This window comes from Gadus macrocephalus, chromosome 9, assembly GCF_031168955.1.
Source record: "Gadus macrocephalus chromosome 9, ASM3116895v1".
Taxonomy (NCBI): domain Eukaryota; kingdom Metazoa; phylum Chordata; class Actinopteri; order Gadiformes; family Gadidae; genus Gadus; species Gadus macrocephalus.
In genome coordinates this window covers 11,167,611-11,192,770 of record NC_082390.1, presented here as the reverse complement: position 1 = coordinate 11,192,770, position 25,160 = coordinate 11,167,611, and the positions used below count along the sequence as shown (strand labels likewise).

The following is a 25,160-nucleotide window of genomic DNA, read 5'->3' as shown; positions in this document are numbered from 1 at the left end:
CTACGTTGGACAATTTCACTGTCTGAGATTTTACAGCGAGAGGGGATGCGCTGGTTTAATATAATTTCTCCAGTAGGCTACAAGGACACACACACACACGTTTCCACTTTTCTACTTGTCCTACAACATATTCAAATTCTAATGGTTTCACGTTACATAGAGATGACTAAAGTTTGAATTAAATCATATGACAGAAAGGCAGATGAAACCGCTACATTGCTTGACGCACAGTTATGTTTATATTTCTTAAAAGTTGCATGGCAGAGGAGCATATACATTGTATATCTATATGCATACATTATGGTAAAATATACATTATTTAACATCAGAGATCATGCTATTATCACTATGTGACCTTCATTCACAGAATTAACTTGATCAGTGGTAATAAACGTTTCACTACATGAATATAAACATATTTAACACAAATAAGTACAAACAGCACAAGAACAACTTTCTGTTTCTCAAAGATATAAATAATATACAAGCACCAATAATAGACAAATGGGGAGGATTCCCTATTCACATTAGCAATTGTCTACAACATAATGGCAAAATACAGGAATGGTCAGGTTCAGATATATACAATACATCTTTCTATGTACATGCAAACAGACAATTAATGAATATGTTTTGTAAAGGGTATCTATGCTTGATATCTGTCCTGTAGGTACTGAAAGAAGATGTTCTCTGAGCACAGGATCTCACTGGGCTTGCCGACCTTGAACTCTCGCAGCCTTTGATAGCCTACACCCACACACACCCACACACACACACACACACACACACACACACACCCACACACACACACACACACACACACACACACACACACACACACACACAAGCACACACACACACACGCACGCACGCACACACGCACGCACACCCACACACACACACACACGCACGCACGCACACACACACACACACACACACACACACACACACACACACACACACACACACACACACACACATTAAAATTGTTTAAGTAATTTTTACTTGAAAACATGGTTAATTTTTATTCATTGGGATATCTTATATTTTAAATTGACTCTTGCTAAGTTTGAACCTCCAAACAATACTAAGTATTGTTGGAAGGTTAAAAGGTATTTGAAGGAAATTAAAAAGGCCTGCTTATGGAGAAAACCAAAAACCAAAGCTTCAGCTTACCTTTGAGCGTCGCATACCGTCCCTCAGGGCCCTGTTTCAAATCCCCAGCCTCATTATCACTCAAATACCTCTTTCCGTCTGAAGAGGAATCCAAAAGAACAACACAGAAAGAGTCGTTAGGGCTTGAGTCCAGTGACAATTTCCCCCATATCTTTGAAACTCCAAAATCCTATAGACAAAGTTCGACAGAGCCTTTCCACAGAAGTGTCCTCACAGGACAATCAAGGGGTCACTCATAACGCTCATTCATGACTAACTATAGGTGTGCTCCTTTTATGAACCAGGGCACAGGAGGTTAAAGCAATGCACACTGACCATAGACCAAGTGGCTGCCTGACAGTAGCAGACCAATAATTTGTGTTTGGGGCGTCCTTTTTGTGTCAATTGTGTCTCACCCTCGCCTTCGTCGTTTCGTCAGTCCGTATGGGTGGCTGCCTTCCTGAACTCTACAGCACGTGAGGTGGGTGCTGTTAGACAGACCCTTTGGACCTTTGTTTGGTGCTTTCAGAAATGATGGATCACCTTTCCCCAGTGTAGTCCCTTCACCCCTATACCTGTATCTTCCAAACCAATGACGTAGTGCCTAATTCCTTCGACATAGCCTGTGTTCTGAGTAAACAGAACACAGGTCCTTCTTGGAGAAGGGCCTATTGATGTTAATCATGTTTGTAATCTAACCTACTAAACAATTTGGTAGCTTGACTCACGCTTTCCCTTCAGGTACATCATCGACTGAGGTCCCCATTGGATGTTCAACTTTAAGCAGGGAAAGGGAATTCCGTTATTTAATTCTCAATTCTTTAGCAACGAAATGAGTGACAAAGAAGTAATAAATAGTATAAATAGTAGCAAAGTATTTTACCTTTTGTGCATGACAGGACTCTACAAATAGAGAGATGACAAGGCCGGATATCCAGATAACTGTAACACTCATCCGCTGCAAATATCAGGAAAATAATTGCTTTAGCAAACAAGCAAAATGTTTAAGTTGAATGTGTCATGGCTGCAGATATGATAGCGAACACAGTATTTGTTATCTGCACATTAAAGAAAACTCTGCGTGTTTACCAATCGAAAATAAACTGCAAACGACCCATACACTAACAAACATCTACGTCTAAATAAAAATCGAACACATGCTTTCCTACCATTTGTGCCATCTTAGAACAAGCTTCCATCTACCAGTCCAGTCAGACTGGTGCTACACGATGTTCCCATGGCCTTTATATACCATGTCAATAGCAGCTCATGGGGTGAATCCTTGTGTCTCCGTGCAATACTGCGGCCCAGGTGTATTAGCGGGAATCCTGTTTACTAGCCACTCAAAAGTGGCCAAAAAAACAACCGCTTGCGTCACACTGCTGATTTAAAATAATTACAGATCAATAGATCAAACACACACACACACACACACACACACACACACACACACACACACACACACACACACACACACACACACACACACACACACACACACACACACACACACACACACGCACACACACACACACACACACAATCCCCCCCCCCCGCCACACACACACACACACACACAGAGGGCAATACTATGATTACTACTAGTTTGAAAATAAAAACAATTGACACAAAACCTGATGAGAGATAGAGCTTCTTCAACACTAGCAAGGGCGTCTTGGCTCAAACTCATGAGCAGGCCCCAAACAGGTTAAGATAATTGTGAACCTGATCTGCAATAATATACAAAGACTGCAATGTTTATCTCTGTTCATAGCACATCAATATAGAAATGGGCAAGAGATAATCTGGCTGTCGCTAGGGTTTAGTTGTGGTAGTCATCTTGAGGTTGCAGTCGGCAGGAGATAATACGGTTAGCGATGTGGTAATTGTTTGTCATGCAATTAAGCCTTGAATCTGGGAAATCTTCATGCAGACCAGATATTATTATTGAGGTTTTCCAGAGGATGTACAGATTATGGCATGTAGGCTCACGTGTGTGCTTCCTCTAGGTGCCTTCCCATGGCGGTGGGAAAGGGAATAAGGCAGTTGATGTTTACAAGCAGAGCAGACAATAAGGTGTCAAAAAAGGTCCCTGTATGCAAAACTGAGGCCAAAGCAGTACAGCACAGTGAATCAACTATGCACAATGTCGGTAAAGGACTTTGACAAATTACTTTAAGGATGGTTGTGAGTCCGGCCTTTTAGGTTAAGGTATATGGGTAAGAGATGTTTAGTTATAGTTGAGTTATAGTTAAGTTTATGCATTTGGTCAAGTTTAGGGTGTCTTTTAGGGATGGATAGATTTAGGTTAGATTGTTAGGTTTGGAGGTGATTTTACGTTCAATACATAATAAGCTAATGCAACCCGTTCTTCTTAAAATTAATTAAACATCTAATAGTCTATATGTATACTTGAGCATGTTGGTGAAATACGCAGAACATTGTAGATCAGTGTACTCATTCAACAAGACTACTATTTCTGTTTTTCAATACTTTATTTTGGTAAAGATGCATACAAGGACTGTGATTGTGATGGGGCTGCTGATTCATGACGTTTGTTTTTAGTACATTTACACTTGTGCATGTGAAATGGGCCTCTTAATAAAGCCACATGATTTCAACAGGCTAAACTAATTTGCGGACCAGAAACTGAGATCAGAATCTAGGACGCTCTTGCTTCCCCTTCGTTTGACCTGATAACATTGTCTGGGTAAACATTTTGCTCAATGCGTTGTGACTTCCTTTAACACAGGGATTAGGTTTAATCACTACAACAAGGAGCTACACTTACAGTGCTATCATTTTGACTAGATTGTAATTTGGTCTTTTAATCAATTTATGGATTCCTAAAATTGTCCCTGTTGCTGGTTTGCGTTCTCCGGGGCCACTAGCTGTTCCTGGAAGTGAAACAACCAATTTTACATTCAGATTTAAACATGATCCAAGGTTCGTAGGGACCTCTTAGCAACCGTGTTGCACATTCAACGGGCCCCTCCCAGATAGGCTCAATAGGCTCCATTCAACAGGCCCCACCCAGAGGCCCTCATTCAAGGGGCCCCTCCCAGAGGGCCCCTTCCAGAGGCCCCCCTTCAGCGGGCCCCGCCCAGAGGGCCTCTGTCCTCAGGTAAACTCCTGCACCACCACCTCTTTCAGTGAGGCAGAAGACACCCGCCCCCTCTCTGAATCCCTAAACAGGCTCAGCTCCTCCTGGAGCTGGGCTACGGGCCGATGCAGCTGGTAGCCCACGTCCACCAGCAGCTCCAGCAGGGCCGCTCTGTACCGGTGGAGCCCGTAGCGCCGGACGGCGGGCAGCGCCCTGTGCGCCGCGGAGAACGCCTCTCCCAGCTCCTCCAGGTCCCGGTGGCCCACGGCCAGGGCGCACAGCGTGGGGACCAGCAGGGTGGCGCTCTGCCAGGGGGCCACCTTCTCCAGGAGGGTCAGGGTGGCCTGGAGCTGCTCCGTGGCGGGCTTGAACTGCCCCGCGCGCAGCAGGTCGTGGGCACGCCTCTGCTCCTGTCCCGCGAAGAATTCGGGGAAATGACTCGAGTATCGGACGCATCGGACGGCGTATATTTTGCCGAGGTAGTCTTGAAGGCCCAACCGGCGTTCCGCGATCACTTCAGGGTTGAAATTCCCGCTGAGGAGCTTCCGGGGGAAGTGCACCTCCTCCAGCTCCTCGCTGAACTTCTCCAGCAGCTGCTGGTGGAAGCGAAAAAAGTCGCTGTAGCGGCGCTCTATTGCAACACGCTGGGAGTCGTAGCTGCCGGAGCGCATTATCACAATCTGGTACAGCTGTGGAAGACATAACACATTCACTATGGACCTGATCCACCTTCATGTGAAATATCCATTTACATAATTGAAATACAACACAAAAATATTCCGATTTATTCCGATTTTCCTATAAAGGGCTGATTACGGTTCCACGTCGACACAACGCAAGGACCAGGCATGCGCTTCGACGCAGTCTTGAACCTGTTTTGGTTCTGCGTCGGGTTTTGGTGAGCGGACCAATCACAGCCCTTGCTGTGGTTCAGGTTAACATCTTTGGGAGGCACATGCCAGGCCCTTGTGGTGGACGCAAGGAGGGTCCACAAGGACGTAATGGGTCCGTAACCCCCCTTGCGTTACGTCGACGTGGAACCATAATCAGCCCTTAACAATGCACCATCAAACCAGTGGAGTGGCTAAGGTGTTTGTTCGACTTCCCTTTCAAAGGGTTTTGGTTTTGATCCCCAATGTCTGCAGCCTACCTTGGATCCTTGAGCAAGACACCCTACCCCCTTGCTAGGCCTTAACTATATGTGTCTGAATGGACTACATCAGCAAGCAAGTAGGAAGCAATGTCATGAAACAGAGCTGCCGTTGGATTTCAGGTGTTCTGTTTCTATACGGACTACAGTCAACTTGAGGTCTACATTTATATTCATCTTCTGGAGGAGTATGTTTGTAGAGTGTGAGCATGAAAGCATTTCGCCACTCACCACATATTTGGTGAGGCTGTCTTCAATAATGCGCGTGGAATTGATTTCAAACAGCAGCTTGATGCCTCTGTTTCTCTGTTTCATCTCCTTCAGGTTCTGCTGGAGCTCCTTGGTAGTCAAACAGGAAAAGACTGGGTCTTCTTCACACACACAAGTGCACCCCCACACAGACACATACACACGCACACACAGATAAACATTTAGTAACCGATAAAGCATGCCGTTTCAGTTGTAAACCCAAGTCTGGTGTTCTTTGGGTAAAACTAACCTAGAGTACTGGTCCCCTGTGTTTCAGTCGGCTCTGGGCGGGTTGGATTATTCTCCTGCTGGTGTCCATGAGACCGCTGGTGCTGAGCTTCTATTGGCTGTCCTTCTGCCATGGAAGTTGTCAGCTTAGGTCAGGGTCAACGAAGGTAGAACAAATGGTCAAAGGGACGACGGTGATCAGCGATCCATCTGTAAAAAGACAAAAAAAACATTTTAAACCAACTGTTTCAGCCCCCGAAAAAAATAAGCTGTGGTTTTGACCCACTCCCGAGCTTTCCTTTGTCTCTGGTTCCTGACTCTCTGTAGCTTCTCCTTGGTTTGTAAGTTACTGTAAAAGGTCCTGGTGTGCTTTGTTACCGTTATCAGAGTTTCTCGTTTTTGCTTTCCTCATAGTAAGGAAGAGTGAAGCAAGAGGAACACAACAGGTCGGTGAGGAAGTGAAAGACCAGTGTGTGTGTGTGTGTGTGTGTGTGTGTGTGTGTGTGTGTGTGTGTGTGTGTGTGTGTGTGTGTGGAGTGTGTGTGTGTGTGTGTGTGTGTGTGTGTGTGTGTGTGTGTGTGTGTGTGTGTGTGTGTGTGTGTGTGTGTGTGTGTGTGTGTGTGTGTGTTTGTTTGTTGTTTGGGTTTGTTTTAGAATACGTATCATTATTATAGTTCTTTAAAAAGATATTCACACTGAAAATGAGTTGGTGATCTATCACAAAGGTCAGGAGAGCAATGCAGAATCGTTTCTGTATTCTAAAAATATAATCAGGAATGAGCAGGTGAAGAAAACAAGAGCACAGAATAATTTGTCTCTACGAGAGAGAAAGAGAGAGAGAGAGAGAGAGAGAGAGAGAGAGAGAGAGAGAGAGAGAGAGAGAGAGAGAGAGAGAGAGAGAGAGAGAGAGAGAGAGAGAGAGTAGAGAGAGAGAGAGAGAGAGAGAGAGAGAGAGAGAGAGAGAGAGAGAGAGATAGAGAGAGAGAGAGAGAGAGAGAGAGAGAGAGAGAGAGTAGAGTCATGCCAGTTGAACTTTGCCCTCTTTATTTCTCTTTTGTGGGGGACAAATGATTAACATTATTAAGATGACAATATGCATTATTAAGATGACAATATAAGTCACCTTTTTAAAATGATTCCTACAGTCTGTAGGAAGACATTATCCTGTACCCTACCTAAATAGCCCTCACTTCTAACCCCATTCTCTTAATCGTTAAGTGAAGGCCATATCCAGTGCGGCTAGCAGCCTGCTGTTAAGATCTGCCACCTGTCTTTGAGCAAGAGCGTGCTTCCTGTGTGGTCCATTTATGAAACAATCGCTGCAGTGTGAAGCCAAGTCCTCTTTTATTAGTACAGAAAATAAACATAGATGAGTGTTTGTTAAGGAGACAATGGCCCTGCACTGAGCCCCCGTCGCCTTCACCCGGATCAGGCTGGGCCCGAATGCAAAACCCCACAGATAATGTATGTAACAATGTATGTATCCACTTGTACCCCAACCCCAATGTATGTATCCCCTGGTACCCCAACAATGCATGACTGTATGGGTGAAAATGTGTCTATGCCACCCAAACTAAATAACTAACTAACTATTGATCAGGTCTGTCATATCTGAGTCTGTGTAGTAACAGCGTGAGAGCAGTGTCTGTTGGCTGTCTGTGTTGAGGAGGGCCACAGAGTGCAGAGAAACCCCAGAGATGTCCGTCAACAGACACAAGCTTTTCTCTGCCGTGAAGAGCCCCACCCGACAGCCGATAGACAGCAGTATGGGGGCTATTCTATATGAAGATATGATCCTATAGAAAAGGTCATTTATAAATGTCAGAGCCATTTTGAAGGTGGTCGATGTACAGCATCAGAACATTTATGAGGACACTTTGGCTAATGGATGTGGAGGTGTTTTTCTATTTAGCTTATTGTTTGTTGTTCAGTGTTTCCCAGTAGGGGTTCATTTGGTATCTTTAAATCAATAGTCAATCAAGCTGGTAGCTGGTAAAAAGGTCAGGCGTGCACACCACTCAGACAACTAGCTGGTAGCAGAAGCGACTCAAGAAAAAGGGCAATGCACATGAAAATACACTATTAGTAATAAATCACAAGATTTGTAAAATCTATCATTTCATCAATTATCAGTTCAATGAAAGAGAAAAGGGTCATCAGGCAGGAACATGTTTGACAACGCAAAATATTTAGACATTATTACACACATACATACATGCATACATACATACATACATACATACATACATACATACACACATACATGCATGCATACATACATACATACATACATACTGGGGCATCCCGCCACTTAAACCTCGGCCCGGACCAGCCCGAGGGTTGGTCCTGGATGGCCGATACCACCGTCACCCACCAGCCGGCGACGGAGAGCACCGACCAAACCCCAATCAGCGAGATTGGGGGACACCTGGCCGAAAGCCGAGGAGCCATTTTAAAAGGAGCACGAGGACTGTCATTGGGGCAGACCAGGAAGGTGGAAGCGCTCCGGTCCGCGAACGGCTAGAGGCCCACGGAGGCCCGAGAGACTGCGACTTTAATGGATTGCCGTAAGTTGTATGCAATAAATGCCAAGCGTCATTTGTACCTGGAACCCGGCTCATTCGAGGAGCGGGTTGCCACAATACATACATTCACACAAACAAATCCACACATAGGGACTTGTATATCAACAGCTCAGGAGAGGTAGCAGGTTGTCTGAACTGGAGGGTTGCCTGTTTGATCCTCAGTACCCAGGTTGTCTAGGTTACCCTTGAGCAAGGCCCATACATGGCTTCCAGTGTATTGGTTGTTGTGGTCTGCCAGAGATGACTGTGTGTTTGTAAGGATGGACGTGGGACATTGTAATGTTTCCTCAAAGTTGGCTACTGAAGTAAGATAAGTGCAACACATTCATTAATCAAAATTAATTCTTGACTTTAAATATGTGTTGGAGGAATACTTGGATAGATGTCAAGATGTGTAATGTGTCAAATCCTTTCCACAATCATGTTTAGGCTTTATGTATGTTTCTAATGTTCAGGTCACCCCCATTAGTGTTTACATATGTTCAGCTTTGTTATGTGCTTTTTCAGCTTTTAACATGGTTGTTGAAAAAAAAAAAACAGAACCTGAAATCGAAGACTTGGATGTAGAATTTGTGTGCATGGTTTGCAAGGTTTGAGACTACCCGGTCCATGAAGGTGAAACAGCTTGACAACATAGTCATGTGTTCTCGACACTAGACAAACTACATGTCTGAGCATAGGGCGTGTGCTCAGACATGTAGAACAAGGGCATTAATGACACAACCCTGGATGAATGTTAATTCCTCAGCTGGATTAACATGGGTCGCCCGGTAGAGCAGCGCGCCTCTACACAAGGGGGTCACTGATTGTCATTCTGTACATCTCGTTGTCATGGTGTTGTGTGTGACATCTCCTGGCTGTTCGAACCCTTGAATTGATTATTCTCGGGCTCGAAATTACATGCGCTGCTGCATGTCTCCTCAGCTCACATGGTTTATCCAATCTTCAGAGAGATGAATTACCCTGAGATGAGATAGGGAGATTCCTTCAGTGGATTTGCATATTTATTTGACATGTTGCTGATAATATTTGGAGACAGAGGGGTAGCTGTGCTGTCTGAACCTATATCCTCAGGTTTATTGAATAATATTTAAACTAGAGGATTGTTGGTACTCACAAAAGTTTGTCTTATTTTTCAAAAAATATCCCATTTCAATGTATTAATAATTTCTTATGTTTCTTTTCATACATTACTGTTGGATCTTCTCGTTATCACATTGCAAATACATTTTTTTGCATATTTATGAATACTTTGTAAAAGAACGTTAGCATTCTCCGGTTTTCATTCTCCTGAAAACAGAGTTGACATATGAATATAAACATGTATAAATAACGGCCACTAAAATCATAGGAACCATGTGTGCATGTGTATGACCTGCTTTACACAAAACAAGCGCAAAATACTGTCAAACATTCAACACCAAAACCTGATTTATACGAGAAGAGAGAATTGTCTTTAGTGCACATCAACTTGAGGTTGAGAAAGTCTCTGCTCTTTGCTAAGCTAATATCAATCATTGATTTTCAACCTTTTAACCGCTGTCACTGTGTTGGTACTAGCAGATGACTGGGGTTGACAATTACATTATGAACTGTGATTTTAGAATTTGAATATCATTCAGAAGCAAAAACTTCAGTCAATAGACCCTTTTCACAGTGGGGTCATTGCAGGAAAAACACGGGTGTCACTCATAAAACAAATGATGGGTTTGCTCCGGTTATGTATAAGGCAAGGGTAGCTGACTAAACTAGTGAGCTAGGGAAGATAAAACACATTGGCCATGGACACTTTTCATAGAGGAGAGGGGCAAACATTGGTGTATCCACCCACATTAACATTGGCAGTAGTCCGTGTGGGTTGTTATGTGTCAGGCATGATCAATGCGTTATGTTTTTTAGTTTGGTCTGCCCCCCCACCCCCGGTACATAAAGAGAGCCGACCCATCGTTAGTTTTATGAGCAGCACCTGTGTTTGACCGACGATGATGGGTCTGGACCACAGGCTTGTTTGAATGGCTTATGGACAGTCAGCAGTAGAGTTCACACACAGTTTAGTGAATAGGCATAGGATTTTAAATCTATAAGAGTAAAGGCTTTGTCTCTATGGTAATTGGTAACAATTATAAAGGTGAGGTGAAGGATGTTTGCCTTTTTGATTTCCCTTTAATTCACTTTATTGATTATTAAGGAGGCACATCTTGTCAAAGGAATGACGGGCGATAAAAAAAAAAAACGGCTTAATTTTAAATATTTAGTTAACAGTTTAAGGATCCAGAGTCGAAAAATTCAGAATACACAACACTCACATCAGTCTAATTTTTCCAGAGCAGTGTATTGGATGTGTATGTGTGTGAGTATGAAAGTGTGAGAGATTGATTGTTGACTGGTTTGAGTGGTCGTGTCTGTGATTGCGTGTGTATGATGTGTGCGCGTGCGTGTATGGTGAAGTGTGGATGGCTGTGCCTCAGTTGCCAACCTGAAATGTTGCCTTTAGATGATAGATACACATTAGAATCACTGCAATTTACTTTAGACATTCAGCACAGCAGTTCTACATCCTACATCCTAAAGCGCAGCGGGATAAATGATCCATAAATACATTTCTCATCGAGATTCAGAGACACAATAAAAAACATTCTCGAAACAGAGGAACTCCTAAAGTGATTTGTGTGTTTATGCAAATCAGGGCATGAGGGGGACATTTATCAAAACCATGAACAACCTTGATAGGAGAAGCCTCTCTCTCTTTCTCTGCCACATATTAGCATTACTTCCGTCTGAGCAATGGGCACATAACTGATGCTCAGATCACAGGAAGTGGATCAGAGTGCCAGCCCAGCTTGGAGCCCGTCCCGTGACGGGGAGCTACTCTGGTCAGTATAGGCCTACAGCTCTTTCACACAAAGCCATATCCACAATGTTATCAACGGATGGCTCGGGTTTGGGAGGGTGCATGGGGAGATTTGGCAGATCATCTGTTATTGAATATTTCCATTGTGACAGCAACAAAAGTGCCCCGATCACCGCCAAAGTGCTTACAAAGGAAATGCTCTCGCGCAAACCACATGCTGACAAGGGCACTTTTCCGGTGAAATATGCAATGATTACAGAAAACTGCTTTGTTTGCTAGTGATGTGTGTTTAAGTAAGCTCTTGGAGCTTTGTGTTAGTGTGTAGGGCTACCCCACCCCCTCACCCCTTTCCCCCATCATGTTCCTGTCATGTACTGTAGAAAGAAAGGGCCCAACAGAACATAATAACAACACATTACATCAGATGGGTTCAGGCTACATTCAGAATTAGTGTGGACGAATTTCCAGGCCTTTCTGGAAAACACCACTAACCTCTGGGGCTGGGATGTAATGCTGGGTGCTCAGTACATCGGATTACATCGGAAATATTGATGCAAAGTTTAATATTTGTAAGGATTTTGAATAAAACAACTCAGATTAGATAATATACAATGGTATGTGCAGCAATAGTAATTAATAAATTGGCTGAAACAGTCATATTTATGTACTTTATTTAAGTCAAAGTGATACTTAAAGCAAACACTGAAATATTTGAATCATACATAAAGTGAGGAGTAGAACGCATAATGCAAATATGAGATAAGATTGAGAGTCATGGCCAGAGAACCTGGATATTTGATTGACAGCATGGTATATTGAGAATTCCAAAAGAAAACAGAAACACAGAATTCCTTTTCTGACAAACAATGTAAAGGTAGACAAAATATTGGAGTAACAGATTGGTTTATTCTGTATTCAGCCTGATTGAGACTTAAGGTATAACTGGTTTTAATAAATCTTATTTCAGTGGAATCATGCCTATACATTATGTTAATTTAAATATTGAACCATTTGATTGTGCAATTTTGTCAACAAAATGAATTGTGCGAAGGATTGATGCAGTTTAGCAGCCTATGGTTAATTAAGTGTTGGATGGTACATCATGAATGTATGTTCACTATGATTATGCATGTACGTATATAGTACTTGAAAGACAATTAACGAAAAACGTTTTATATATATTCATATAGTCGTTAAGGTCCCAAATGTTTTTTTGTTTGCTATCAAAGTTTTCATGGGATTTCATGGGAAATAAAAAATTAAACCACCCCATAGAAAAATCATCCTTTATTTGAAACAAATCCTTAGTTATCTTTATCTGGGAGCAAAACATGAGCAACTCTTTTTTTTTTGTGATTCATGATGAGAGAGTGAGAATCCGTATGCTCTCTGTTCAGTAGTTAATCTAAAGTAACACCTAAGTCCTCCACAGACACAGACCCCTCTTTCAGTCCTTTCTGTAAATTCCAGTACTATCATTAGTCTTCATGTCCCGGGCCAGGGGAAGAAGGTCTGTGTACTGGTTACCGGAGAACACTGAATCCCCAGCTTGGATGTAGTCACTGGGTTATTCTGCTGCAACACTGGGAGAATTACAGGTGAGCTTGCTATAGGCACTAGGGATCCACTTGTAAACAGTCTGCGGCCCTTCCTGGTGGGGGCGCAGTTCCACATGTGAGTCCCCATATGGACCTGCACCAAGAGATGGGTTAGTGGACAGGGCAACGGACAGGCACTTCGAGACCTGTTTTAACCACAGTTAAAAACGTTCATAATTTCTACTTGAACACAATGTGATATGGATGAAATCATTTCCATATTCGCCATACCTTCAAATTCCCCTTGGTTGTAAACGCCCGTAGACAGACCGTGCAGGAGAAGGGCTTCTCCCCGGTGTGTGTCCTGTTGTGAATCTGCAAGGCACTGGATGAGGAGAAAGCCTTCCCACAAGTCCTACAGTGGTGCTGCTTGGCTGCGCGCCGCACTGGGGCCGTCAGTGCGGACGTAGCCCCTCCAGAGCTCCATGAGAGGCCTGGAGCCTCTCCCTCCCTCTGGTTCCCACTTGTTGCCAGACTGTTTGGGAACGGCGTCCCTTCTCTCTTGAACTGCTGAGACCCGGAGAACGGAGCCGTGGCTGTGGCGGGTGTCTTGTTCGGGACGACTGAACATTTGAACTGATCGGAGGATGGCGGCGGAGCCCTCATTTGATGTGTGAGCGTGTGCTGCTTGAGGTTCCCTTTGGTGGAGAATGTTCTGGTGCACAAGGGGCAAATGAAGGGCCTCTCTTTGGTGTGGGTTCTGTAATGGATGTCCAAGGCACTTTGACACGCAAAGTTCTTTCCGCATATATCACATGCACTGTTCTTAAATATGCCCTTTTCACAAAGGCTAGGGCTACAGATTGGGGTGTCCTTTATCTGGTTAAAGAGTTCAATCTCAGAGGGATTGACGCTGGATTCATTGAACTTCAAAGTGGGTAAACTGACATTGGTCTGGAATGGTCCCTCTGAGTTTAAATTAGATGAAAGTTTGCTGTTTGGAAAGAGATTGTCAAAAGTGGGAAGATTAAATGCAGGATACTTCCCTTCTGTTGAGTCATGTTCCCCTTCCTTCTTAATCCAATGGTGTTGCGATAGTCCATAACTTGTTATGCTGTTGTCGTCCCGGTGGCTCAACTCAGACACAGATGAGGACAAACTGCTAGACAAGGAAGACTTGAAATGAGATGAGCCACTGTCTTCAGAAAAGTCCAGTGATTCGTTGGTGTTGTGCTGTTTATTAAGGGCTACTCCATTACAGCCCATTGGCCTTGAGATATCCAGGTTTAAAAAGGGGGCAGAATACGTCTTCCCATCCATGTGACACTGGACATGTTGCTGTAGTAGAAGGCCATGGGTGAACTTCTTTGGGCAGACGGCGCATGAGTGCTGGACCCTCCGTGTGGATGGGACATGGTGAACCGTGTGGTGGTTCCTCAAGTTGCCTTTGGAGGAGAAACCCCGGCCACACAGTTTACACGGATAGGGCCGCCCCCCCGCGATGTGCAGCTGGTAGTGCGTCCTAAGAGCCCTGGGACAACTGAGTAGGCGATGGCAGACGACACACTCGTAGGAGTCTGACACTTTCTTGTCAATGTCGTCCAGCAGCAGCAGCTGCAGTTTTGAGGTATCAGAGGTTTTCAAGAAAGGGATTGCCGTAGATGAACTTGAATGTGTACGACTTGATGAAATGTCTTTGGATAAATGATCTTTTGATTCCCCTTGACGACCGGTTGTCATCTCGAACATTAAGTTAAGAGATGTTTGTCCTTCGTTGTGACAATCCACACTGCCTTGTGCGGTTGCTGCTGAGTCAGTGGGCATTGTGGTCTTCACATTTGAGGCCAAGTGAACCATATTATGACTGCAGGAACTAGAAGATAAACGTGGGACCCCGTCTTGTTTGATGAGAGAGGGTTGTTTCGTAGCGGCCAAGGATTGCACCAAACTTGAGGTAGTAATTTTATCTGGACATGGTTTGATGTTGATCCAACGTGTTGATGTTTTTTCTAGTGGCATGGACATGCCATAGGGAACCCCAGTGCTGGTTGGGATGTTGTCTAGGTGTTGTGAAATGGGATAGGGATTCATCTGGATGTGGGGGTAGCGCTTTTTGTGTCTCTGAAAATGAACCTTTAAATTCCCACGGGTGGAAAATCTATTTCCACAGATATTGCATTTGTAGGGCCGTTCCCCTGTGTGTGATCGCACATGGATCTGCAAAGCGCTCTCACTCCCAAATAGTTTGGAGCAAAATCTGCATCTGTGTTTGAAGAAGCCCCTGTTTGAAGTGGCCTTTGACCCAGGAAGAGTAATATTTATGGCTTTCTGATTCTTCTGTTCAGCCAAAGTAGTCATAATATTTATAACAGGATTAGAATTAATCTGCAATTGACTGTTAGATCCAGTGAAATGTAAACTATTTGAGGTTTTATTAACTAAGCAATTTTTGCCGAATGCCAAAGATGGTCCTTTTGTACAAGTTAAATCATTACATTTTGGATTGAGACTACCAGGGTGCATGTATTCAGCTTTGGAAAACCGTTTTTGAAATCTCAAGGTCACTAGCTTTCTAAGACTTTGTAAGGAGTCAGAATGGAACAGTACACTTTCACTGCCTGGACTTTGCTGCTGGGTTGATGTTAATTTCTCATATCCAGTAATGTTACCAAACTGGGCAGATAAGCACTGTGCTGTACGAGCAGCCACTGCAAGCTGCTGAGAAAGGTTATAACAAAGGTCAATGAGTGGAGCAGCGGACTTCGATGATGAGAGTTCCTGATCACAGCCTACAGGCGACTGCGGTATCTTCACTTTCTCTGAGGCAAACAGAAAAAATTGGTGACAAATCTGATTGGTTAATTGTAGCTGACCGACCTGCTGCATCTGTAGAGCCAAGATCTGCTCCATCAATGAAGAGACTGTGGTTGCACCAGTTCCTATTTGGCAATCCTCCTCTTGTGTCTGCTGCGAAAACTGGGCCACAGCCACCTTCGTGCTCTGTAGATTTTCTATGTTCACGCTAGTGTTGTTTTTCCATGAACAGTGCTCCGGTGGCAAGGTGCTCCCAGATTGAGGTAATGCTGATGTCAAAGCTGATGGGCTCAAGGGAATGTCTGTCTTCTGTTGTTCCCCACTAGCGTGGCTACTGCTAGTGTTATACTCCCTCTCCAAACGACTGCCATTACTACTTGTACAACAGTTCTCAAATGCCATGTTGTCCTCCGTCTGTGCTGCGTCGGGGTCTTCCATCTCAAAGGTATTCACAGACTCTTCCAGCCCGCTGAGTGCGGTTGTGGGAATACAGTGAACAGGGTCATACTTTGTGGGATCCGTTGTCCTGTGTTCTTGTAGAACAAGAAACTGAGGATTTGAAGAGCAGATCCTCGTATGGTGTTTCAAGTCCGATAGAGCGCTGAATTCTTCACAGCATTGGTCGCAGACAAAAGGACCAGGGACATTTTGAGGTGCAGTCTCCAAACCGCTGTCGTCAACATCATCTTGAAATAAAAGAACAATAATGAATTCATGTTTAAGGGACATGGCTTAATCAGACATAAGCTATGAGTAGTACATTTATAGCAATCACAAACGACAGGGAGAACGTTTGAGAGATTGATATGATTGAGTGGCAACAGGGCAAGAGCTGTCGTGCGTGTCATCACTCTAAGCAACAGCCATTAAAAAAAAAAAAAAAAAATACACCAATAACAGTTCTTTAATTCACAAAATTGTGAGATTTTGTATTCGGTCAGGGCAAATCACCATCGCTTTCTGAATCTGACTTTATTCATTCACATCCATATATCATTCTTTCTGCATGCGTCGGACAAAATGAATAAAAACTGCCGACTGAATTGAAAGATATGATAACTATAAATAATTAAGTAATTAATTATCATATTCCCTTGACGTTTCAATAACACACAATAAAACAGCATTATTTAAAAGAGGAGTTGCCAAGAGACAAAAAAAAAGTTAGTTTGCGTTTGACTTTGAGTTGAACAACGTCACTCTGAGAAGCGCTATTCGCATGGCTATACATAATAAGAAAACGTAACTTCAGCAAATCTAATATATAACTCACCCATGCACTGCTCCTCCATACATAAGGCATTGCGCTGAACGTGCTTTGGTTTCGCTTGTTTCCTGCGAGACATGTTTTCAGCACTCAGGCTTGTGTTGAGCTCCTCGTACTGAGAGCGAGAGACACGTGAGAAGGGATGATAGCGTGTGTGCGTGTGCGCGTGTGTGTGTGAGGGCAAAAGCCAGAGTGTGTTTTTGTTTTTTGTTTTTTTAGACCGGAGTCCGGTCTAAATGATTATTAAATACCAATGTTGGTTGATAAAAATGAATGATTTACCCCCACCCTAGGTTGAATATAGCCCAGGCTATGAGTGATGGAATTCTGATTAGGTTTAGGTTTATACAATTACAGGAACATTTTGAAAAAAGTATCTATATTAAGGAAAGCTGTATGTGTCTCTTTTTGACATTTATTTTAATGGACGCATGTATGTCTCTCTGTCTTTACAGTACAAATACAGCCTATATAATCAAATTCCCCTACTTTGTGAATACCGTACTTATTAATGTAGCCTATACCCAGTGGTGTAGTCTATTTTATTGTAGTGGGTATACTGTGATGATTCCCTCCCAGCCTCGTACAATCCCGTCCCACCGGTACGTGTACGTGTGTGGCGCTTATGGGGTGTCGCACCACACTCACCAACGCAGGGGTCTACAACCCACTGATTTAAGAGTATAACGATTATCAACAATCATGGAAAGCTGAGTAGGTTTATCAGTTTTAATAACAGTATGAACAAATAGAACACAAAAATGACGAGTTGTCCTTTGTATATCTATAGTAGCAATAGCACATGCTAAACAAGGACAAAATCTACTCAAAATAATTTAATGAACTCTTTACAACCATGGCTAACCAGTGCATGAGAAGGAGATGACAGGAGACTAATGTTTCACTTTTTCAATTGCTCTAATTTGAGCTCTTACTTTTGTTATCTAACATACCATACAGTAATTGAATAGTGTAAAAGTGTGAAATTACTGCACCTTAAAAATGACCATGAATTAGCTATACTCTCATTTGCATAGTGATTAACATTATGAATTTCAATTGTGTATACCAACTGTATGTTGGCTGACATTTACCTAACTCTTTTCCCCTCCACTCTAACCAAGGGTGCCTGTTTTTAAATTCCCTAGCCTGACACCCAGTCTGAAAGGCTGGCCAGGGGTTCTCATCTAAAAGTAACAAGGAGATATAAAGTGGGATTAAAACATTGTCTTCTGTTGACTACTTATTATGTGGTTTACACATTAATATGGGAGGACTGGACACACACACGCACACGCGCACGCACGCACACGCGAGAAGGAGGGGCTCGGCCCGCCAACTAACGTGCAGAGATGCAGGGGCAGCTTCGCGCTTCGTAACAGAGACAGGGCAGAGCGCGAAGGGGGGATTTTATGAATGGTGAATGTAGGAGATAACTTCCCCTGCTTAAAGTATTTTATTGCAGTTATACCCAACCGGTATTTGCGAAAAATAAACACAGAAGTGAAAGATCTGTCACAAGACGATTGATACGTATCCGTGCACATTTTTAAGTGGGTATACGCAAATCCTGGTGCGTTCCTAGTGGGCATACGGCGTATACCTGCGTATCACGTAGACTACACCACTGCCTATACCTCAAGAAGTAGGATGGATCCTCTATCAGCATTAGCACTCATCAAATATTCATTGTAACATGATTCTCACATGTAATACTACAACCATTGTAATATAATTGTTTCTCTTAAACAACATTTATTTGAACAACGTCATGTAGGCTAGCTTTTAGAGCAAACATTCACTGAGCTGCCATGTACTTTTTTGCGTCTGACTTTGGCTGATGGATGTTACATTTTGTTACTAGATGCATGTTCAACAGATGAGAGTTGCGCGTTAGCAGCGTACCATTGTTCGAGAAGGGTCCAGCTGCAGGCTTGGGCGTTTCCGTCATGACACAAGAATGCCCTTTAGGCGTTCCTGGTAGCGTTTCATCGACCAATCACGAGGTGTTTCGAAAGGCATACTGGGTTTCTCAAGGCATACTGCGAAGCACAGCACTATGCTTTCCTTCCTTAATGGCAATTTTACCTCTCTCATTAGATTTAGCAATCATGGAGCCCCCACTTGGCTAACGTTAGTTCTATGCTACCCGTAGGCCTACTTGAAACTGCTGTTTGAGAAAATCTAACTAACGTATGTTTCGGATGTGCGAAGAAGAAGGGGTTCGGTGTTGATAGCAGAGTTTCCGTTGTCGGTTATTACCAGTCAACGACCGGAAAATAAATGAGGAGGACCGACAATTCTAAATGTCCCAGGTCTTTTTTTTTTTTTTTTTTTTTCAAAAATAAATAAATAAATAAATGAAAAAAAAAGAAATATATAAAAAATTGAAAATATATTTTTATATATGTATATATTTTGAAAAAATAATCTCCCCAGAAAGTACTATAAAATAATAAGTTTGGCGCTTTTATTTAATTTTTAGTCGACCCTGGCTTGCTTTTTCCGGCTGAGTTCGTCTGGAGGGGCAAGAGGGGCTCTAGCCCCACCAGCCCAATGCAATGTGTATTGGACTTGAAACATTGAAATGCGCATGCTCAGAGTGTTTCTCTGTTTAAGTGGAGATTATTTTACTTACTGGTGAGGCTAGCCCAATATGTCCATGGTGTGGACTTGGGACCGTTAAATATCCCAGGATGGATTTCGCATTTCCCATTTCGCATTCCTGTTTTAAAATATCAGTGTGTAAGCTATAAAATAGGCTATATAGGAACATTTTAAAAGTATAACAAAGATGGAGGCCTATTCAACATATTTGCATACTATTATTTTAAAATGAAAGAGGGGTTTTGTTTTACATAATTTGTTAATTGTATAAGTCGCTGATGGAGGAAACCCATTGCAACGGAAATCCCGGTTGGATCCAGCTGAGTGTGTGTGTGTGTGTGTACCCCTTATGTTTTTTTCCCATGACGACCAATAAAAAACGACAGTGTTACCCCTTATGTTTTATTTCATTTAGACCTATAAAAAACAACATAGTCACCCCTCATGTTTGATTTGATAAAAACGACAGTGTTACCCCCTATGGTTTATTCGATACATTTCGACAGTGTTACCCCTTATGGGTTTTTCATGACGACAGATAAAGAACGAACGTGTTACCCTTTACGTATCTTTTGATAAAAACGACAGTGTTACTCCTTATTTTTTTTTCCCATGATGACTGACGAAAAACAACAGTGTTACCCCTTATGTTTTTTTTCATGACGACCAATAAAAAACAACAGTGTTACCCCTTAAGGTTTTTTTCATGACGACCAAAGAAAAACGACAGTGTCACCCCTCATGTTTCATTTGATAAAAACGACGGTGTTACCCCCTATGTTTTAATGGATAAATATCGACAGTGTTACCCCTCATGTTTCATTTGATAAAAACGACAGTGTTACCCCTTGTGTTTTTTTTCATGACGACCAATGAAAAACAACAGTGTTACTCCTTATGTTTTTTTTCATGACGACCAATAAAAAACAACAGTGTTACCCCTTATGTTTTATTTGACAAAGACAATTTTTTTTTTTTTTCAAATATGTTTTTTCTTCATGACGACCAATAATAAACAACAGTGTTACCCCTTATGTTTTTTTTCATGACGACGAATAAAAAACAACAGTGATACCCCTTATGTTTTTTTTCATGACGACCAATAAAAAACAGCAGTGTTACCCCTTATGCTTTTTTTCATGACGACCAAAGAAAAACGACAGTGTCACCCCTCATGTTTCATTTGGTAAAAACGAAAGTGTTACCCCCCTATGTTTTATTCGATACATTTCGACAGTGTTACCCCTTATGGGTTTTTCATGACGACAGATAAAAAACGACAATGTTACCCTTTACGTTTCATTTGATACCCCTGATGTCTTACCCCTGATGTTTTTTTTCATGACGACCAATAAAAAAACTACAGTGTTACCCCTTATGTTTTTTTCATGACGACCAATAAAAAACAACAGTGTTACCCTTTATGTTTTATTTGACAAAGACAATTTATTTATTTTTTTCAAATATGTTTTTTCTTCATGACGACCAATAATAAACAACCGTGTTACCCCTTATGTTTTTTTTCATGACGACGAATAAAAAACAACAGTGTTACCCCTTATGTTTTTTTTCATGACGACCAATAAAAAACGACAGTGTTACCCCTTATGTTTTTTTTCATGACGACCAATAAAAAACAACAGTGTTACCCCTTATGTTTTTTTTCATGACGACCAATAAAAAACAACAGTGTTACCCCTTATGTTTTTTTCATGATGACAAATAAAAAACAGCAGTGTCACCCCTCATGTTTCATTTGGTAAAAACGACAGTGTTACCCCCTATGTTTTATTCGATACATTTCAACAGTGTTACCCCTTATGGGTTTTTCATGACGACAGATAAAAAACGACAATGTTACCCTTTACGTTTCATTTGATAAAAACGACAGTCTTACCCCTGATGTTTATTTCCCATGATGACTGACAAAAAACAACAGTGTTACCCCTTATGTTTTTTTTCATGACGACCAATAAAAAACAGCAGTGTTACCCCTTATGCTTTTTTTCATGACGACCAAAGAAAAACGACAGTGTCACCCCTCATGTTTCATTTGGTAAAAACGAAAGTGTTACCCCCTATGTTTTATTCGATACATTTCAACAGTGTTACCCCTTATGGGTTTTTCATGACGACAGATAAAAAACGACAGTGTTACCCTTTACGTTTCATTTGATAAAAACGACAGTCTTACCCCTGATGTTTTTTTCCCATGATGACTGACGAAAAACAACAGTGTTACCCCTTATGTTTTATTTGACACACACATTTTTTTTTTTTCAAATATGTTTTTTCTTCATGACGACCAATAAAAAACAACAGTGTTACCCCTTATGTTTTTTTTCATGACGACCAATAAAAAACAACAGTGTTACCCCTTATGTTTTTTTCATGACGACCAATAAAAAACAACAGTGTTACCCCTTATGTTTTATTTGACAAAGACAATTTATTTATTTTTTTCAAATATGTTTTTTCTTCATGACGACCAATAATAAACAACAGTGTTACCCCTTATGTTTTTTTTCATGACGACGAATAAAAAACAACAGTGTTACCCCTTATGTTTTTTTTCATGATGACCAATAAAAAACGACAGTGTTACCCCTGATGTTTTTTTCCCATGACTGACGAAAAACAACAGTGTTACCCCTTATGTTTTATTTGACACACACATTTTTTTTTTTTCAAATATGTTTTTTCTTCATGACGACCAATAAAAAACAACAGTGTTACCCCTTATGTTTTTTTTCATGACGACCAATAAAAAACAACAGTGTTACCCCTTATGTTTTTTTCATGACGACCAATAAAAAACAACAGTGTTACCCCTTATGTTTTATTTGACAAAGACAATTTATTTATTTTTTTCAAATATGTTTTTTCTTCATGACGACCAATAATAAACAACAGTGTTACCCCTTATGTTTTTTTTCATGACGACGAATAAAAAACAACAGTGTTACCCCTTATGTTTTTTTTCATGACGACCAATAAAAAAACGACAGTGTTACCCCTTATGTTTTATTTGACAAAGACAATTTATTTATTTTTTTCAAATATGTTTTTTCTTCATGACGACCAATAATAAACAACAGTGTTACCCCTTATGTTTTTTTTCATGACGACGAATAAAAAACAACAGTGTTACCCCTTATGTTTTTTTTCATGACGACCAATAAAAATTTTTCCCATGATGACTGACGAAAAACAACAGTGTTACCCCTTATGTTTTATTTGACAAAGACAATTTATTTATTTTTTCAAATATGTTTTTTCTTCATGACGACCAATAAAAAACAACAGTGTTACCCCTTATGTTTTTTTTCATGACGACCAATAAAAAACAGTGTTACCCCTTATGTTTTTTTTCATGACGACCAATAAAAAACAACAGTGTTACCCCTTATGTTTTTTTCATGACGACCAATAAAAAACGACAGTGTTACCCCTTATGTTCTTTTTCATTTAGACCAATAAAAAACAACAGTGTTACCCCTTATGTTTTTTTTCATTTAGACCAATAAAAAACAACAGTGTTACCCCTTATGTTTTTTTCATGATGACAAATAAAAAACAGCAGTGTCACCCCTCATGTTTCATTTGGTAAAAACGACAGTGTTACCCCCTATGTTTTATTCGATACATTTCGACAGTGTTACCCCTTATGGGTTTTTCATGACGACAGATAAAAAACGACAGTGTTACCCTTTACGTTTCATTTGATAAAAACGACAGTCTTACCCCTGATGTTTTTTTCCCATGATGACTGACGAAAAACAACAGTGTTACCCCTTTTGTTTTTTTTCATGACGACCAATAAAAAACAACAGTGTTACCACTTATGTTTTTTTTCATGACGACCAATAAAAAACGACAGTGTTACCCCTTATGTTCTTTTTCATTTAGACCAATAAAAAACGACAGTGTTACCCCTTATGTTCTTTTTCATTTAGACCAATAAAAAACAACAGTGTTGCCCTTTACGTATCTTTTGATGAAAACGACAGTGTTACCCCTTATGTTTTTTTCCCATGATGACTGATGAAAAACCACAGTGTTACCCCTTATATTTTATTTGACAGACATTTTTTTTTTTTTTCAAATATGTTTTTTTTCATGACGACCAATAAAAAACAACAGTGTTACCCCTTATGTTTTTATTCATGACGACCAATAAAAAAAAAAACAGTGTTACCGCTGATGTTTTCTATCATGACGACCAATAAAAAACAACAGTGTTACCCCTTATGCTTTTTTTCATGATGACAAATAAAAAACAGCAGTGTTACCCCTTATGCTTTTTTTCATGACGACCAAAGAAAAACGACAGTGTCACCCCTCATGTTTCATTTGGTAAAAACGACAGTGTTACCCCCTATGTTTTATTCGATACATTTCGACAGTGTTACCCCTTATGGGTTTTTCATGACGACAGATAAAAAACGACAGTGTTACCCTTTACGTTTCATTTGATAAAAACGACAGTCTTACCCCTGATGTTTTTTTCCCATGATGACTGACGAAAAACAACAGTGTTACCCCTTATGTTTTATTTGACAAAGACAATTTTTTTTTTTTTTTAAATATGTTTTTTCTTCATGACGACCAATAAAAAACAACAGTGTTACCCCTTATGTTTTTTTTCATGACAACCAATAAAAAACAACAGTGTTACCCCTTATGTTTTTTTCATAACGACCAATAAAAAACAACAGTGTTACCCCTTATGTTTTTTTCATGACGACCAATAAAAAACGACAGTGTTACCCCTTATGTTCTTTTTCATTTAGACCAATAAAAAACAACAGTGTTACCCCTTATGTTTTTTTTCATGACGATCAATAAAAAACAACAGTGTTACCCCTTATGTTTTTTTCATGATGACAAATAAAAAACAGCAGTGTCACCCCTCATGTTTCATTTGGTAAAAACGACAGTGTTACCCCCTATGTTTTATTCGATACATTTCGACAGTGTTACCCCTTATGGGTTTTTCATGACGACAGATAAAAAACGACAGTGTTACCCTTTACCTTTCATTTGATAAAAACGACAGTCTTACCCCTGATGTTTTTTTCCCATGATGACTGACGAAAAACAACAGTGTTACCCCTTATGTTTTATTTGACAAAGACAATTTTTTTTTTTTTCAAATATGTTTTTTCTTCATGACGACCAATAAAAAACAACAGTGTTACCCCTTATGTTTTTTTTCATGACGACCAATAAAAAACAACAGTGTTACCCCTTATGTTTTTTTTCATGACGACCAATAAAAAACGACAGTGTTACCCCTTATGTTTTTTTCATGACGACCAATAAAAAACGACAGTGTTACCCCTTATGTTCTTTTTCATTTAGACCAATAAAAAACAACAGTGTTGCCCTTTACGTATCTTTTGATGAAAACGACAGTGTTACCCCTTATGTTTTTTTCCCATGATGACTGATGAAAAACCACAGTGTTACCCCTTATATTTTATTTGACAGACATTTTTTTTTTTTTTCAAATATGTTTTTTTTCATGACGACCAATAAAAAACAACAGTGTTACCCCTTATGTTTTTATTCATGACGACCAATAAAAAAAAAAACAGTGTTACCGCTGAT

At 40.9% G+C, this 25,160-nt stretch overlaps 2 protein-coding genes across 2 annotated transcripts; both read right to left on the bottom strand.

Moving 5' to 3' along the window:
- Nucleotides 1-2,789: 2,789 nt before the first annotated feature.
- Nucleotides 2,790-6,336, bottom strand: snx20 (sorting nexin 20). Its single transcript, XM_060060772.1, has 4 exons — nucleotides 6,186-6,336; nucleotides 5,908-6,097; nucleotides 5,640-5,779; nucleotides 2,790-4,947 (listed from the first exon to the last, which is right to left on the bottom strand). Exons 2-4 carry the CDS (start codon nucleotides 6,017-6,019, stop codon nucleotides 4,276-4,278), a joined length of 924 nt encoding a protein of 307 aa, XP_059916755.1. The 5' UTR covers nucleotides 6,020-6,097; nucleotides 6,186-6,336; the 3' UTR covers nucleotides 2,790-4,275.
- A 5,639-nt stretch (nucleotides 6,337-11,975) lies between these two features.
- On the bottom strand, nucleotides 11,976-17,111 carry sall1b (spalt-like transcription factor 1b). Its single transcript, XM_060060737.1, has 3 exons — nucleotides 16,947-17,111; nucleotides 13,151-16,359; nucleotides 11,976-13,013 (listed from the first exon to the last, which is right to left on the bottom strand). Exons 1-3 carry the CDS (start codon nucleotides 17,017-17,019, stop codon nucleotides 12,807-12,809), a joined length of 3,489 nt encoding a protein of 1,162 aa, XP_059916720.1. The 5' UTR covers nucleotides 17,020-17,111; the 3' UTR covers nucleotides 11,976-12,806.
- Between the last annotated feature and the right edge of the window lie 8,049 nt (nucleotides 17,112-25,160).